General features: G+C 57.4%; 2 protein-coding genes across 8 annotated transcripts in view; one reads left to right on the top strand and one right to left on the bottom strand.

The window, feature by feature from the left end:
* The first annotated feature begins 1,637 nt into the window (after positions 1–1,637).
* Positions 1,638–5,159, top strand: LYL1 (LYL1 basic helix-loop-helix family member). Of its 2 annotated transcripts, XM_037505952.2 has the most exons (4): positions 1,638–1,966; positions 2,836–3,188; positions 3,277–3,368; positions 4,131–5,159. In XM_037505952.2, the coding sequence occupies exons 2-4, from the start codon at positions 2,857–2,859 to the stop codon at positions 4,544–4,546; spliced, it is 840 nt and encodes a 279-aa protein (XP_037361849.1). In that variant the 5' UTR covers positions 1,638–1,966; positions 2,836–2,856; the 3' UTR covers positions 4,547–5,159. The 2 variants fall into 2 exon arrangements, with proteins under 2 accessions (XP_037361849.1, XP_037361850.1); XM_037505953.1 differs by lacking the exon at positions 1,638–1,966 and having other exon boundaries at positions 2,598–3,188.
* Positions 5,160–7,336: 2,177 nt separating this feature from the next.
* NFIX (nuclear factor I X) overlaps positions 7,337–14,196 on the bottom strand; it is a 90,557-nt gene continuing 83,697 nt past the window's right edge. For all 6 annotated transcript variants that reach the window (XM_037505940.2, XM_037505943.2, XM_037505942.2 and 3 more), the window contains 2 exons: positions 13,442–13,533; positions 7,337–9,295 (listed from right to left, as the gene is read on the bottom strand). In XM_037505940.2, the coding sequence (XP_037361837.1) occupies positions 9,281–9,295; positions 13,442–13,533 (107 nt within the window). In that variant the 3' untranslated portion in view covers positions 7,337–9,280. The remainder of the gene's footprint in view (positions 9,296–13,441; positions 13,534–14,196) is intronic.

Genomic DNA, 14,196 nt, shown 5'->3' with positions numbered 1-14,196 from the left:
GGGAGGCTGCCTATGGCCTGTCTGTCCACCTCTCCAGCTTTCATGTCTGCTGCATTGTCCATCTGTTTTAACTACCTGGAGGAACTCTGAATCTTGTTTTTGTTTCTGCATGGCTGGTAGTGTCAGTATTTCTGTTTAGGGTATTCAGTCTGTATGGGTGATGGGAGCTGACCCATCTGTCTGTGAGGCAGTCTGTCCTGCATCCCATCGCTGGTGCTTGCAGATCCTGACAAGGCCACATGGTGGCAGCCTTGTGCCCGAGGAAGCCTTTGCTGTTCCCCAAGCCTTGGCACCCACAGCCGGCTCCAGACACCAATCCTCCACGTGGCCTCGCACCACGCCTCCTCCTGCGTGGTTTCTCTGGTCCGGCTCACTCCCCCTCCCACCCAGGGCCACAGGGGCGGAAATCAGGCCGGAACCAGGCGCCTGGTGCATCCGCTCCAGACCAGGTGTTTCCTGCCCAGAGGCCCGAGGGGGCACACACTGAGGCACCCAGCAGGCTGCTGCATCTCCTCCCCCCAGGACGGTGTTAGCGACATTAACTGAGATTTGGGGGTAGAATTCCCACACTGCCACATGGTAGCTCCTAGCACCTTCATCTTCCTGCATCCGGGCTGTAAAATCATAATCCTTGGGATATCCAAGTTAACTTGTGCCCAGAACTGGAGCTCTCACCTCCCTGAGGCTTGGGTTTTGGAGTACTGCCTTTCACTCCATTCCCGGGAGGGTGGTGGTAGTGGTGGTGCTGGGTAGCTGCTGAGGGTCTGCATGGGAGATCCTGTTAGTCACCCAGAGACTCAGAGGTCATAGCTTGACAGGTAGGACTGTGCTTGGGGATGAGGAACAGTCTACAGAGTTGCCCCCTGGGCCCACATGGTTGTAGGATTCACTACTACCCTGGGATATTTGCCCAACATCCCTTAACCACCATTTACCATGTTCAGAGCTATGGGTTGAGGGCCGGGGTGTGCAGAGCTAAGGCTATGTGATCCTGTTAATGAGGCCAATATAGGACAGTACTGGAGATGTCCCTTGAAAAGTTCTGCTAGTTCTGACACCCTAGAAAATGCCCACTTTCCCCCCAGGTGTGGCACTTCCTCTTGCCCTCCCAGGCCTGGAAAGGTGGTATGGCTAGAGCGTGGTGTCTCAGGACGCCTGCCCAACTGAACAACCAAGGTCAAACTTGTCAGAACAGGCCTCCCTCCTGTGTCCTCTCTAGGATGGGGGTGGAGGAAAGGCTCTGTAAAAAGAGGAACTAGGCTGGGGGTGGAGAGTTGGAAGAGGCGCCCCTAGGTCACGAGGCCCCAGCAGCACCGGAAACAGTTCTCTTTCACCCCCGTCTGCATAGACACTAAAGCAAGGGGTGTTCAAAGGTGAAGGCTACTGCCCCCTGCCTCTTTCCCCTCTATGGTGCTCCCTGGTGCCTCGTTTCCAGTTGTGCGCTGGGGCTGGGGTCCTCAGAGGGCAGGGGGTCCCTCCACTGCTTAAGGGGATTGAAGGTGAGGCCCCCAAGGCGTGACCACTGAGTCCTGCTTCTGCTGGCTGAGGGGGCGGCGCTGAGAGGTCATGGCTCAGAGATCCCCGCCCACTGGTTTCCTCCAGGGTCAGCCCGGCTCCTTATCAGGCACAGCCAGGCGGCCAGGCAGTTATCTGCGCCGTCCAGCATCCTCCGGCCGCTGTGCTGGGGGTGAGAGGGAGGAAACCCGGCCGACAAGGGTGGGGAGAAGGTGGGTTTGTCCGGAGCTGCTCACTTTCCCTCGAGGGACCCAGGCTGCTGCCTGCAGCCCTTGGGAGCTCCAGGAGAGGCCTGACCAGCAGCTGGCCCTCAGCGGCTAGGAGGGCAGACTCCAGGCCTGAGTGGGGCCTCCAGTGCCTAGCCTGAAGTTGGAACCCACTTCCTGGTCCCAAGCGCTCGCCCTGAAGGACAGAGCCAGGGCATTCACCAGGCAGCTGGACCAGTGCCGGGGTAAGAAGGGACCGGCTCGAATTCCTTCCTTCACTCATTCATTCATTCATTCATTCATTTATCAGCAGGAACCTACTAAGTAAGAAGCCAGGCAAGCTTCCCCAGGGTCTAGCTAGGGAAGACTGGGCAAAGGAGCCAGGAGTCCTTGAATAGGGACATCTAAGCAGTGTGCCAAGGGGTGCATACTGATGGGAGTAAGGAGGGTGGAGGTCAATGGGGTCAGTGTATGGGGATCCTGGGATCAGCATTTGGGGTCATGGTGTTTGGGGTCATGGTATCAGCAATGGGGTCACGGGGTTAGTAAGGGAGACTTTCATTGGGGGTGGGTTCACCGGAGTGATTATGGAGGACTTTCAGGGTCAGACCTTGAGGCAATGGCAAGGATCATTGCTGAGGGCCACATGGTCAGCCTAGGGGAGGAGGGTGTCAGTGAAGGTTCAGAATCAATCCTGGAGGGATTCCAAGGTCACAGGGTGTCGAGGGGGGTCTCAGGATCAGATCTGAGGGTTACAGGGTAATCTTGAAGATCATAGGGTCAGTCATGGGTCCTTCCCTTGCTCCTACCTCTAGGTTCCAGGTGAAAGGGAATTCTGTAAGAAGGGAAATTTGCTCTGGGGCTGGGCCACTGAAACCCTCATGGGTCACAAATGGATCACAGATGGCCCTACTGGGTTCAGTGCTCCCTAGCGCTTCACTGGGCACATCTTCCTGCCTTTGTGTTGGACTCCCTCCCATGCCCTAGCTGTTTCTGGTCCCACTCCCTACCTGCCTTTGCCCACTGAACTGCCACCCCCCCCCCATTTGAGAACTGGGCTAAGGAAGGTATAGCATATGATCCCCCTCTCCACTGGTTTCCTTCCCTCCCACAGGTGAGCTCCCCCTCGGGGTCCATGTGCCCGCCCCAGGCCCACACAGAGGTGGGCCCCACCATGACTGAGAAGGCCAAGATGGTGTGTGCCCCCAGCCCAGCACCTGCCCCACCACCCACGCCTGCCTTGCCTAGGCCCCCAAAGGTGAATGAGGTGGGCCACAGAGATGCTTCACCCCCCAGACTGCCCCCTGGCGTGCCAGTCATCAGCCTGGGCCACACAAGGCCCCCAGGGGCAGCCATGGCCACCACGGAACTAAGTGCCCTGCGTTCCCCACTGCTGCAACTCTCCACCCTGGGACCCGCCCCACCTGCCCTGGCCCTGCATTACCACCCTCACCCCTTTCTTAACAGGTCAGTGGAGTGGGGGGCAGGGCCTAGGGAGGAATGCAGGGCCAGGGTGCTTGCCCACAAGGCATTAGTGACCCACAACCCCTTACAGCCTCTACATTGGGCCGGCAGGACCTTTTGGCATCTTTCCCAGCAGCAGGCTGAAGAGGAGACCAAGCCACTGTGAGCTAGAGCTGGCTGAGGGTGAGTATATTGGCTTGTAGCTGTCTGGGGCCCATGGCTGTCCCATACATGGGGAGGGATAGCCAGTGCACACTGAGATATACAGAGGACAGCCCATAATGGGCTCTGTACTCAGTCCCAATCACAGCTACCCAACAGACCACAGTAATAGCAAATGCAGCATGGCACTGGGGCCACAGAATCACAGCTCCCCTGGAATGCACCGCCAAATGGAAAACAGCTATGGGACAACAACCATGCAAGAGACAGCCACACAACCACAGCCACTTAGGACCTTGGCCACACAAGTCAGCCGGAGAACCACGGCCATGCATGACACAGCCACAAGACCACAACCACGTGGCAACAAGCACACACAACCACAGCCATTTATACCATGAGTTGTACAGCCACTAGAGACATGGACAAACCACAATCACAACAAGAATACTCTTAAATTCAGGAGCACACCCAGCCACACCCAGGGACACATTCAGAGTGAGGGCCATGAGACAGTGCCCTAGACTGGAATCTCAGCCAGTGGCATAAAGGTGTGGACAGTCAGGGGTCAGAGTCCCCAGCTGCCTGCAGCCTGGGCCTGTGATGGTCCTTGTCCAGGCGCCTCTGGGGGTAGGAGGTGCTCCCTGGCAGAAGAGTTATCTGTGCACTTTTCCTGTGGATCCCTTGGGGAGGGGGGAACTTGTGTTGAAGTCCCCATAAGGGTGCTGGGCATTTGAGGTGAGGCTGTTGGGGGCGCCAATCCTGTCCCCATCCTGTCCTTAGGGCACCAGCCCCAGAAAGTGGCCCGGCGTGTATTCACCAACAGCCGAGAGCGCTGGCGGCAGCAGAACGTGAATGGCGCATTTGCTGAGCTCAGGAAGCTGCTGCCTACTCATCCACCCGACCGGAAGCTGAGCAAAAACGAGGTGCTGCGCCTTGCCATGAAATACATTGGCTTCCTGGTGCGGCTCCTGCGCGACCAGGCAGCCGCTCTCGCCGCGAGCCCCGCCCCAACGGGGCCCCGAAAACGGCCGGCCCACCGAGGCGCAGATGACAGCTCCCGGTGTGGGCCCTGCCGCAGGGCGGAGCTGGTGGCGCGCCAACAGTCGGCACCCCAGGCCTGCCCTGACGGCAGTCCCGATGGGGCGGCCCGGCCCATCAAGACGGAACAAGCGGCAGTGAGCCCAGAGGTGCGGTGACTTTCTCGCCTTCAGCCTGTGCGGTGGGCACTGGGAGCGCAACCCGGGCTGTCCAGGAAGGGGCGGGTTACGCGCTGCGCCTGCCCAGGAGCGAACTCCCGCAAAGAGGGATCGGTGAGGACAGCACCTAAGGGAGGAGTGTGGGGCCTGGAAGGACGACGGTCGCCCCCAGGTGCCCTGCAGTCACTCACCGTTCACTGGACGTGGCCTTGCCTGCCCGCGCTCCCCTTCAGAACGCGAGGTTGACCAACCAACATGGTAGCGCGGTCAGAAGACCCTCGTGTGCTTCTTTTTTTCTCCCCCCAACCCCGGGCTGGGGTCACCGAGAGGTGGGGAGGAACCAAGGAGCCTTCGCCCTTCTCGCGGCGCCCCCTTCTGGAAGCGCAAGGTTAGACGTTCCTCGACGGCCTCCGACAGCCAGGCTGGCGGAGAACGGGCAAGACCCGCGCGGGGGCCTCTCCCCTCCCGCCCTGATTCGGTCGCGTACGGGCGCATTAGCGAAGGCTCAGGGGTCTTGCTTTTGTTTTTCTTTATTTCTTTATTTCACATACACATTAGCCATTCAATGGAGAAGCCGGAGAGTCAGGCAAAGATGGTATAACAGAAGCGCAGTGACGGGGGCGGGGCGGGGCGGGGCGGGGCGGGGAGGGCGAAGAGGGAACAGACGGGCTGGCTGCCTACTTGCATTCCGCTAGGACACTGAAAACCCAGAAAACAAAACAGACAGTAAACTACCCTTGTTTCTTATGTATCTCAGTGCAGAGACGGGGTGGAGGGCAGAGAGGAGACCAGGCTGAAGGAGGAGGAGCGGAGGGACAGGGGACGCTAAGGGGGAAGCACACCAAATCCATTAGTACTATATATAGAGATACTCGTATATACTGCGTTTCTTAGCCTAAGAAGAAACTTGTTTGACGGGACGGGCGGCCTTTTCGGTCCGCGATGCTGGTGCTGGTCGGGCGCACGGGTCTCCCGGGAGGGGCCGAAGCGGGGCTGGCCCAGGCTGGCTTGCGGGGGAAGGGGGCGCCCCAGGATGGGTGGGGGAGCAGAGGCGGGGCTGGGTTGCCCCTCGGGCTCTCAATTGGGGGACAAAAGTTCTCGTGACTTTATTGCTCCTTTATTTTCTCTCGTGTGTGTGTGTGTGGGGGGGGGTCCGTTCAGCACGGTCGGGGTGGGAGAACGGTGGGTCGTCTGAGCCACCCGGCCCCTCTGGGACCCAGAGCGCGGCGTCCGCTCCGCCAGCACGGGGGTGAGAACAAGGCACTAGGTCGGCCGGCCAGCGCAGGGGCGGGTGTGTAAGGCAGTCGACGGGGCTGGTTGCGGGGTGAGGTGGGGCTGTGTGGGGGCCGTTTGCGTGCGTGCGTGCGCGGGCCTGGGCAAGTCGACCTGTCAGCTTGGCTGGTCCTGTCCTGGAGCTTCGAGACTTCCCCGTGCTCCCAGAGGGTAACCAGGATGGGGTGGGGGTGGGGGAGTGATGTGGGGGGCTCCGGGGGTGGGGTGAGGGAGGAAAACTACCAACTTGCTGAGCGCGCTCCTGATAATGCTGGTGAGGGTCAAGTTGGCGTCTGGCTCAAAGAAGGGCGCTCGGGACAGAGAGAGGGAGGGAGGGGACTTTGTTCGTTGGCATTGACCTCTGCGGAGGAGGGGCTGGGGTCCCCCGCCACGCCCCGACGCCAGGACGGGGATGGGGCGAGGAGGGGGCGCTGGTCCCCGGGGAGGGGCCGCCCGGGGAGACCCGCGGCCTGAGCAGCCCTGCCACGGGCGCACGCCGCTGTCCCGTTCCGTTAAACTCAACAAAGAAGGGATATGCGTGTTCCTAACAAGTGCAGGATATTTGATTCATAAACTTATGTATAATAGTTTGTTTTTTTTTAAACGTACTTTATAATGTAAGAAGCACCAGGGTTTTTATGTTTAATTATCTTAAAAATAACTTTCTCTCGTCCTTTTCCTTTTTGATATTGTGTCGATTTTTTTAATGTCGAGGTGTTAAAAAAAACTCTAAAATGTGAACATTTCCTTCAGCCCTTCCACCGAAACCGAGAACGAATGACGAAACAAATAAAAACCCCAGATCATCCTCGTCAACGCAGAAAAACGACTTAAAAAAAAAAAAACCCTCAAAAAAAAAAAAAAGAAAAGAAAAGAAAGAAAGAAAGAAAGAAAAAGAAAAAGAAAAAAACACTCAGCTTTTGTTATCCCCGCTCAGGGCGGGACAGGCCCGGTTCTTTTAGCGTCCCCAGAGCCGCGAGGACATTACAACAAAAATAAATTTTTTTCTTAATCTCTTAACATACAAAGATAGGAAAACTCTGATGCATTGCACTTGGTTCAATGAAAAAAAAAAAAAGTTCATTTCCCCCATATATATTTTTGTGGGTTTTTTTCTTTTCTAATACGTCCCCACATCTCCTGTCGCCCTCGTTGCCCTTAGCCTGCCCCTCACAACCACACTTGGGAAAGGAGCGACCCCCCCACCCCCGACCCCCCGACCCCCGCCCGCCCCGGCGGCCCCACCGGGCGCGCTCCCGCCCCGGCCCAGCTGGCCTGCAGCTTCCGACCTCGCCCAGGCGGGCGCCCCGCAGACCCTGGCTCCCCTGGGCCCAATGCACCCACTGCCCCGTTTGTCTCCGAGGCAAGGGACGCGTGCGGCCAGGTATGGGGTCCCTTCCGCTCCCCTCTCAGCTCTGACCCTGTTTAGCCAACCAAACTGAAAAATCATTGCACTTTGACCGCGCATCACGCCCGGCCCACCCGGCTCCCCACCCCCCCACCCCCGCCCGACTCCCCCTACCCTCCAGGCTCCCGCAGGACCCCCAGCGCCCCACTTCTCAGTCCCGGTCCTCTCCGGGCTGCAGGCGGATGGGGGAGGGGCTCCACTCAACTTCCAACAAAAGCCACCCCGGGGACTACCGCTTCGTGACTTCCAGCTGGGGAGGTGGCGCCAATTGCGGGCCCCAGCCGCCCCAGGTAAGGGCTCGCCTCCCTTCCCCAGAGGGCCCCCTCTCCTCCTTCCCTCCCGGCCTGCTCGGGGCCACAGCCTTACAAACTAGACTCACAATATAAATAAAGCCCATAACCCACCCCTACGGTGCAATGTTGGGTTGATTGACTTTCAGAGGATCCTGACCTGTGCTTTGTGTTTTCCTACAGTTAAGAAAGAGAAAGAGAGAGAGAGGCACAAGGACTCAGAAGGGGACCAAGAAGGGCAGATGCAGGGAGGAGGGAGTAAGGCACAGAAAGACAAGCCAGAGGGGCCAGGCCACACCCTGGAGGGGGGACTGGGCGTGCTCATGCTCCCCTCCCTCCAGGGGGGGCTTCTGAAGACCCTCTGGTCAGGCCCCCAACCATCCCTTGGGGAAGGAGGGGGCAGCAGGGGTGGGGAGAGCTACTTCCTGTGGCGTGTTACCAAATTGTTCCCAAGTTGCTCAAATGGGGGAGGAATTCCCAATTGCAACAGCAAAAGACCCAAACAATGAATGCCCTACCCCTAAATAAAGAGTAAAGACTTTACAGCTAAAATCCAGAAAGAGGTGGCCACAGGGGCAGGATGGGGGAAGTGGAAGGGGGACCGGGAAAGCTCCAAAACACTTTTGAAAAATGACGGACGACACCCAACACCCTCCAAAGGAACTGTAAGTTGGCAAGCAGGACGCCTACCTAGCGCAGGTGGCAGCTTAGCCACAGCAGCGGCAGCTGCCTGGTCCTCCTCGCATGGCTGTGGGGTCCCCTTTCTGCTCCATTATCTGGCCCGGCCACAGCAGGGCTGACTGCGTGAGGGGCAGGGACAAGGACCGATGGGGCGGGCAGAGCGAGAATACCTGCATGCGGGGCTGGGGTGTGGGGGCAACCTGGGGGCTGCCTCCCCTCACTAGCCTGGCAGAAGAGTGACCCTCCCAGCCTACAGAGAGAAGGAAGAGGGGGCCTGTCCCTGGCTGAGACGGTGCCGTCGAGAGCATTCCCACTTTTTCCTATGGACTGTACATAGGGATCTGGGGCCCAGAACTGCCCCCGAGACTCAGGGTGGGATGGCAGAATACCCTCCATTCCAGGAACACAGAATTAGCTCCCTGCCCACCCCGGGGGGGAGGTGTTCTAACTCAAGTGGGGCAGGGGTCTTGGAGGTCACCTACCTCCCCTGGTCCCAAGCAACAGGGGAAGAAGCCAGAGCTGAAGGCAGTGAGGGGGAGGGATGGGTCACACCCTGGAGGGGGCGCTGTTGGGAAGCCCTTGGGAACTACACCCCAACATCCTTACAAGCTGGTCCTCCAAGCTACCTACTGAAGCTCCAGCAAAAGTCAAGGGTGGGGTTTCCCAAGGGTGAGGGTAGGGCCCAGGCCCTTTCAAAATGGTGCTGGTTGTTTGGGGATTTTGTTCCTTCCCCAGGAGGCCTGGACCAGACAGGACAGGGAGGCAGGCAGTTCCCCTGCATACTTTCTTGCTTGCTGTCCTGTACTTGACAGAGTCTGCTTTGCATGTTGCTTTCTGCTTGGCTGCTGGTGCTCAGCTCCTCTGAGACCTCTTCTGAGGGCTCTCTGAGAACTGGGCTGCTTCTGGGGGCCTGCGGGGGTCCCCGGGCTGGAGGAGAGAAGGGTTGAGTGGCTGACGACGTCTAATTTTTGCTTTTCGGTGGGGCTGGGCTGGGCAGGGGGATTTTTCCATGTTCCAAAATTTCTTCTCCCCCCTTTTGAGGAACCTCTTCTTTTCATTTTGTCATTTCTTTTGTCGATCTTATCAGAGGAACCAGGACTGCAACAGGACAAGAGCGGCAATTTTGAAAATGGGGAAGGGTGGGTGGTTCCATTTATTGCTCCCTGGGCCTGTGACTGAAGAACGGATCTCTGGACCCCTCAAAGTCCCAGCTGTGGTGGTGCCAAGGGACCCCTGGCATTCCCTCCCCCCACAAAAGGTACATCACCATTCTGTCCATCTCTTCTGTGGTAATCCTGCCTGCAAGAGCACCTGCCCCCCAGAGTGCTAGAGTCCAGCTGGTCTTCCCTTGGGCACTATGCCCAGCGGGTGGGACCCCTGTGGCTAGTGCAAGCATAGGCACAGACCTGGGATTTGGCCATGTTTCCAATTATTTACAGTTTTGTGTGGTTCCTACAGGGTGGGAAGGATGCCAGTCTGGATCTTTTGTCCCCAGAGGGGTTTGGGAAATGGGTGGGGGTGGCCCAGTTTCTTGCTGAATTTTCTTTCTGTTTCTTTGGATTAAAGCAGAAATTTCCATCTGTACACCCCAACCCATAGGCTAAAAGACTGGGGGAGGGGTGACACCACGCGATTTTAGGCTCTAGCAGTGCCAGGCCTGGAGGAGTAGCCCTTGCAGACCCAGTTTGATACTCTACCCTCAGGGTACCAGGTGCTCCGGGAGGCGCTGAGGTGCAGAGGGGCGTAGTCAGTTCCCTCTGGGTGCCAGCAGGGGGCGCTGCCTTCCTACAGACAGGCAGCAACCAATCCACAAAACAACCCCGAGCAGACTCCTGGACCTGGGCTGCTTGGCAATGCCCTCCACCAAAGGTTCTGGGTCTGCCTCAAGCCAAGGGGCAGGGGATAGGTCTATGTTCTGTGATGCCTGGGCATGCCTGGCAGTGCCTTTCGGGCAAAATGGCTCTCCCAGGCTCTGGGGTCATAGACCTGGATCTGCAGGGGTAAAGGAGACTGACTACAGAGCAGGAGCTAGGTACTGACTTATTTTACCCAAGCCCTATCCCACGTAGAAGCCAGGAGAAGAAAGAGGTGGTGATCTGCCAAGGCCACACAGCCTGCACGGCTGAGCAGGGGCTCAAATGTAGGGGGCTGTGTAGAGTCAGTGCTAACCGGTACCTGTAGCAAGATCACAAGGAGGCAGGGTCTATAGTGGCCAGAAGGGCTGCACCCTGCCTAGCGCCAATGTTGGGATGAGGACTTGGGAGGCTAGATCCGGCAACTTTTCAAAGAAGTCAAAAGTCTGGACAGAATTTCATGTGAAAATTTCAATATTGAAAATACTTGTTTCAGTCATACAGCTCCTGTCTACAGGTTAGACCTGCCCCTCCAACTCTGATTTGGGACCATGCTAGGGAAACACCAAGTTTTGGAGTTGGAAAGGGGCTTGGAGATCATCTGGAGTTTCCTGCAGCAGTGGAAATGCTCTTCATTTGCGCTGTCCAGTGTGGTAGCCACTAGCCACACGTGGCTTCTGAGCACTTGAAATGTGGCTAGTGTGCCTCAGGGACTAAATTTTCTTCTAGTTAGTTATACAATTTATATTTTAACAGCCACACATGGCTAGCCCACTGGATACTGCAGATCATCGAGGGCCATTGATAACTTGGGGCTAGGAATGGCCGCAGTGACTGCTCTTTACAGGGTGGCCAGTGGTGCTGGAGAGGGGATAACTGCAGAGCAGACTGGCCCCCTCCTTGGCAGGGATCCTGGAGCACCTGCCCAAAGTCGAAACCCACCAATCAACTAAAGGCCAAAGGAAGCTCCAGGGGGCTTGGCAAAGTGTTGGGGAGCCCCCAGCCGAAGGTACCCTTAGAATGGATGGGGTAGGACCACGTAGACAGCCAGCTCTTGGGCTTCCCTTCCAGGCCCGAAGGGATGGGAGCTGCCTAGGTTAGCCCCCTCCCCGCAGGCTTAGTCTTTGGTATTCTCTGGGACCCCCTTCCCAATGAGAGACTACACTGGAGCCTTACAAGGCTGCTCTGGTTGTGAGTCTGCTCTCCCCCCTCACTGCTTGGAACAGGATGGGGACAACCACAAGAGGAAGACATACCAAGTTAAGGCCCTAGATGGGCCCCTTTGGGGTCTCCTGAGTTGCATGGTGTTTGTTGGGGGGACAGCCACCAACCCTCAGATTGAGGGGGCTTCTCAGAGGAGGAACACTTGAGTCGGGGACAAAGAAGATTCCAGTGGCGCTCTGCAGCACAACTTCACGGGTCTCAGGAACAGGGGACCTGCTGCCAAGCACGGAGTGGCTTTTTCTGCTCACCCCTCCCTGCTTCTTGAGCCAGGTCCAAAATTGATTAAAACTAAGTAAAAAGCGCTGCCCAGGGAATGACAAAATAGCTAAAATTCTCTTTTCTTCCTCATTCTATTGTTCTCGCTCCATCTGGTGCTCCAGAGATCAGCTAAAGTCAGTGGTTACTGTGGAAACCACCCCCCACTGTACCCCCCTGCACCCACTGCAGCCGCCTGCCTGCCCCCAGGCCCAAGGGCTCCCAGCTTGGCCAGTCCAGCTCCAGTCCCCCCACCACCATCCCCTGACACACCTGCCTGTTCTGGGGCCAGGTCCCAAGCGGGAACAAGGGAGAGAAAAATGTTTCTCAAGCTTGCCTCAAACTCTGACTTGGCGCCAATGTCCAAGTAAAATAAGCAGAGAAAAGTGAAGAAGGGAAAGCACACCGAGGCAGAAACGGTGATGGGGAGGGCTGGTGGCAGTAGTCCCCGAGAGTGAGCGAGCAAAGGCAAAGGCAATGAGAGCTGCAGGCGGGGCTGTGGGAGGGAGGGAGGAGGAGGGGTGGAGGGAAAGCAGGGGCAGTGGAGCCCGACTGCCCAGTGCCAGCCCAGGGCCAGGAGATGAGGCCCGCCTGCTGTCCCTTCCTCTGGCACCCCCTCCAGCCCTCTGACAGCAGGGCTCTCTTGGCCTCCCTGGCACAGAACCGAGGGGGGCTGGCTCCAGCCCCTGCTCTGAGCCATTGTTTTTCTTCTCAACACCCCCAAGTTCAAGTTCATCTGGGTGTTACATCATGTCTGGTTGCTCCTGGAAACCAGACGGGTCAGACGTGACTCTGGGGAAAGGGGGTGGGAAGCTGGAGGGGGTTGAAGTTCCCCTCCCCTCCCTTCCTTGCCACTAGGGAACTCTGAAGTTTGACAAAGTTTTTGGCTTTTTTTTTTTTTTTTTTTTTTTGGGAGGTTGGGAAAGGAAAGGAAAAAAAAAGCCCTCAAACCACACACACAAAACTTCCATCCACCAACTTTCTCTGGACTTGAGCCTTACCTCGGAGCAGAGACTGAGCGAAGCCCAAAGAGGTGACCCCAGAGCTCTAAGCTGAGGTGGATTTCCCTGGGCTAAGGAAACCTCCAATGCCCTGGGCTCAAAGGGCAGTTATTTTGTAAAATGTGCAAAAAAAAAAAAAGATATCTGAGAAGACTCACACTGTAAAGCTGCCTCTACTCTGCTCCTTGTTATACCCCCTAACCCCCAGTTCCCTGGGTCTGCAGGGATATTCCTAGTCTCTCTGGAGAATGGCAGTGGAAGGTGGGTAGGAGGGGGGACCCTGTGTGTATATATGCACCTCCCCCTCAAGAGCTTTCAGGCAGGAGGATCCATTTCCTTGTGAGAACTGGGGGTGATGGCATCAGGACTAGGGTCCCCTGTGGCCTGGTTTCCTCTCTAAGAAAATTCATGTGGACTTGGGGGGAGGGGTCTCCTGGGCAACATGGCCTTATACTTCCCTTGGTGCCAGAGTCTCTGGGCATATGGCCTACTATACTACTATATCACCCTCTACCTCTTTCCAGACCACCCAAAGCCAGGAAAGAAGGGAGGGGGAGCAGGGATTCCCATAGGAGTAAATGGAGAGTAACAAGGCAGGCAGGTATTGTCCTCATGATAAGACCTCAGGCTTCCATCTTTGCTTCCACCAAGCCTGGCCCAGAGTGAAACCAGCCTCAGGTCCTTGGCCTCCTTCCCCAGGGCCAGGGCTGTCAGAGCTAATTATCCAATTAGCTGAATAGCCAGGAGGCCTGGGGGCTGCCTGGAGAGGCCCTCTCAGCTGGGCCGCAAAACCTGGGCATTTCAGCTCTACTTCATTCCTTTCTCTGGGATAAGCCCCAATTACCCTGGCCTTCTCCACACCCATCGGCTCCCCCTGTGCTGGGTCCACATCCGCTGGGCATGACTCCTACCTGAGACTGCTGTGGGATGTTCAGAAAGTTGCTGTCCCGGGGTCCGATGCTGACAAACCGGTTGGCAGGGGAGGCGCCTGTCGTTGCGAATGCTGTGGGGAGTAGGGGAGAGAGGGAGAGATCCTGTGAGACCTTGGGGCCCACCTCGGCACTGCCCTTCCAGGCCGCTGGGAGAGGGAGAGACTGGATTAGACCATGCTGCCTGGGCTGAGGCTGGCAATGGGAAGAACTGGAGGGGGGCCCCTTAGCCTCTCACTGATCAGGAGCACACACTGCCCCCCACCCCTGCACTCACAACCTTATTCAGACATCCTCTTTCATGGCCCAGAATGAGTGAGGGGTCCTGGAGACATTAGCTGAGGTCCCTAAAAAACACTGGGCAGGGCTAGAGAGAGTCCTGGTCCCAAGGAGCTCAAAGTAGGTCTCTGCTTTCCACCATCCCTTGAGGTCTAGGGAAGAGAAACCCCAAGAGGGTGGGAGCTCTGACCACCCAGTCCACCCAGCCAGGCCCACCTTTCCAACCAGGGTAACTAGTTGAGTGTTGCACTGCTTAACCACCTTGGGCAGTCCCAAGGACTGGGCAGGAGGTCTGGAGAACCTGAAGAGGGGCCAATGGAGGGCTGAGCCCAGTGGACTGGATTGGAAAGGGACCCAGGAGTTGGCCCCCCTGCTAAGGTCCAGGGGTGGCCAGGCTTGGGCCAGCAGGCATTCTCTTCCTCTGGTGGGTGAGTCAGGCCCAATTGTCCTGTGGGCCC

The sequence above is a fragment of the Talpa occidentalis genome, unplaced genomic scaffold, assembly GCF_014898055.3.
Source record: "Talpa occidentalis isolate TD23 unplaced genomic scaffold, MPIMG_talOcc4v2.1 talOcc4.12, whole genome shotgun sequence".
NCBI classification, from domain to species: Eukaryota; Metazoa; Chordata; class Mammalia; order Eulipotyphla; family Talpidae; genus Talpa; species Talpa occidentalis.
Note: the sequence above shows the minus strand (reverse complement) of the source record. Positions and strands in the feature narration are given on the sequence as shown.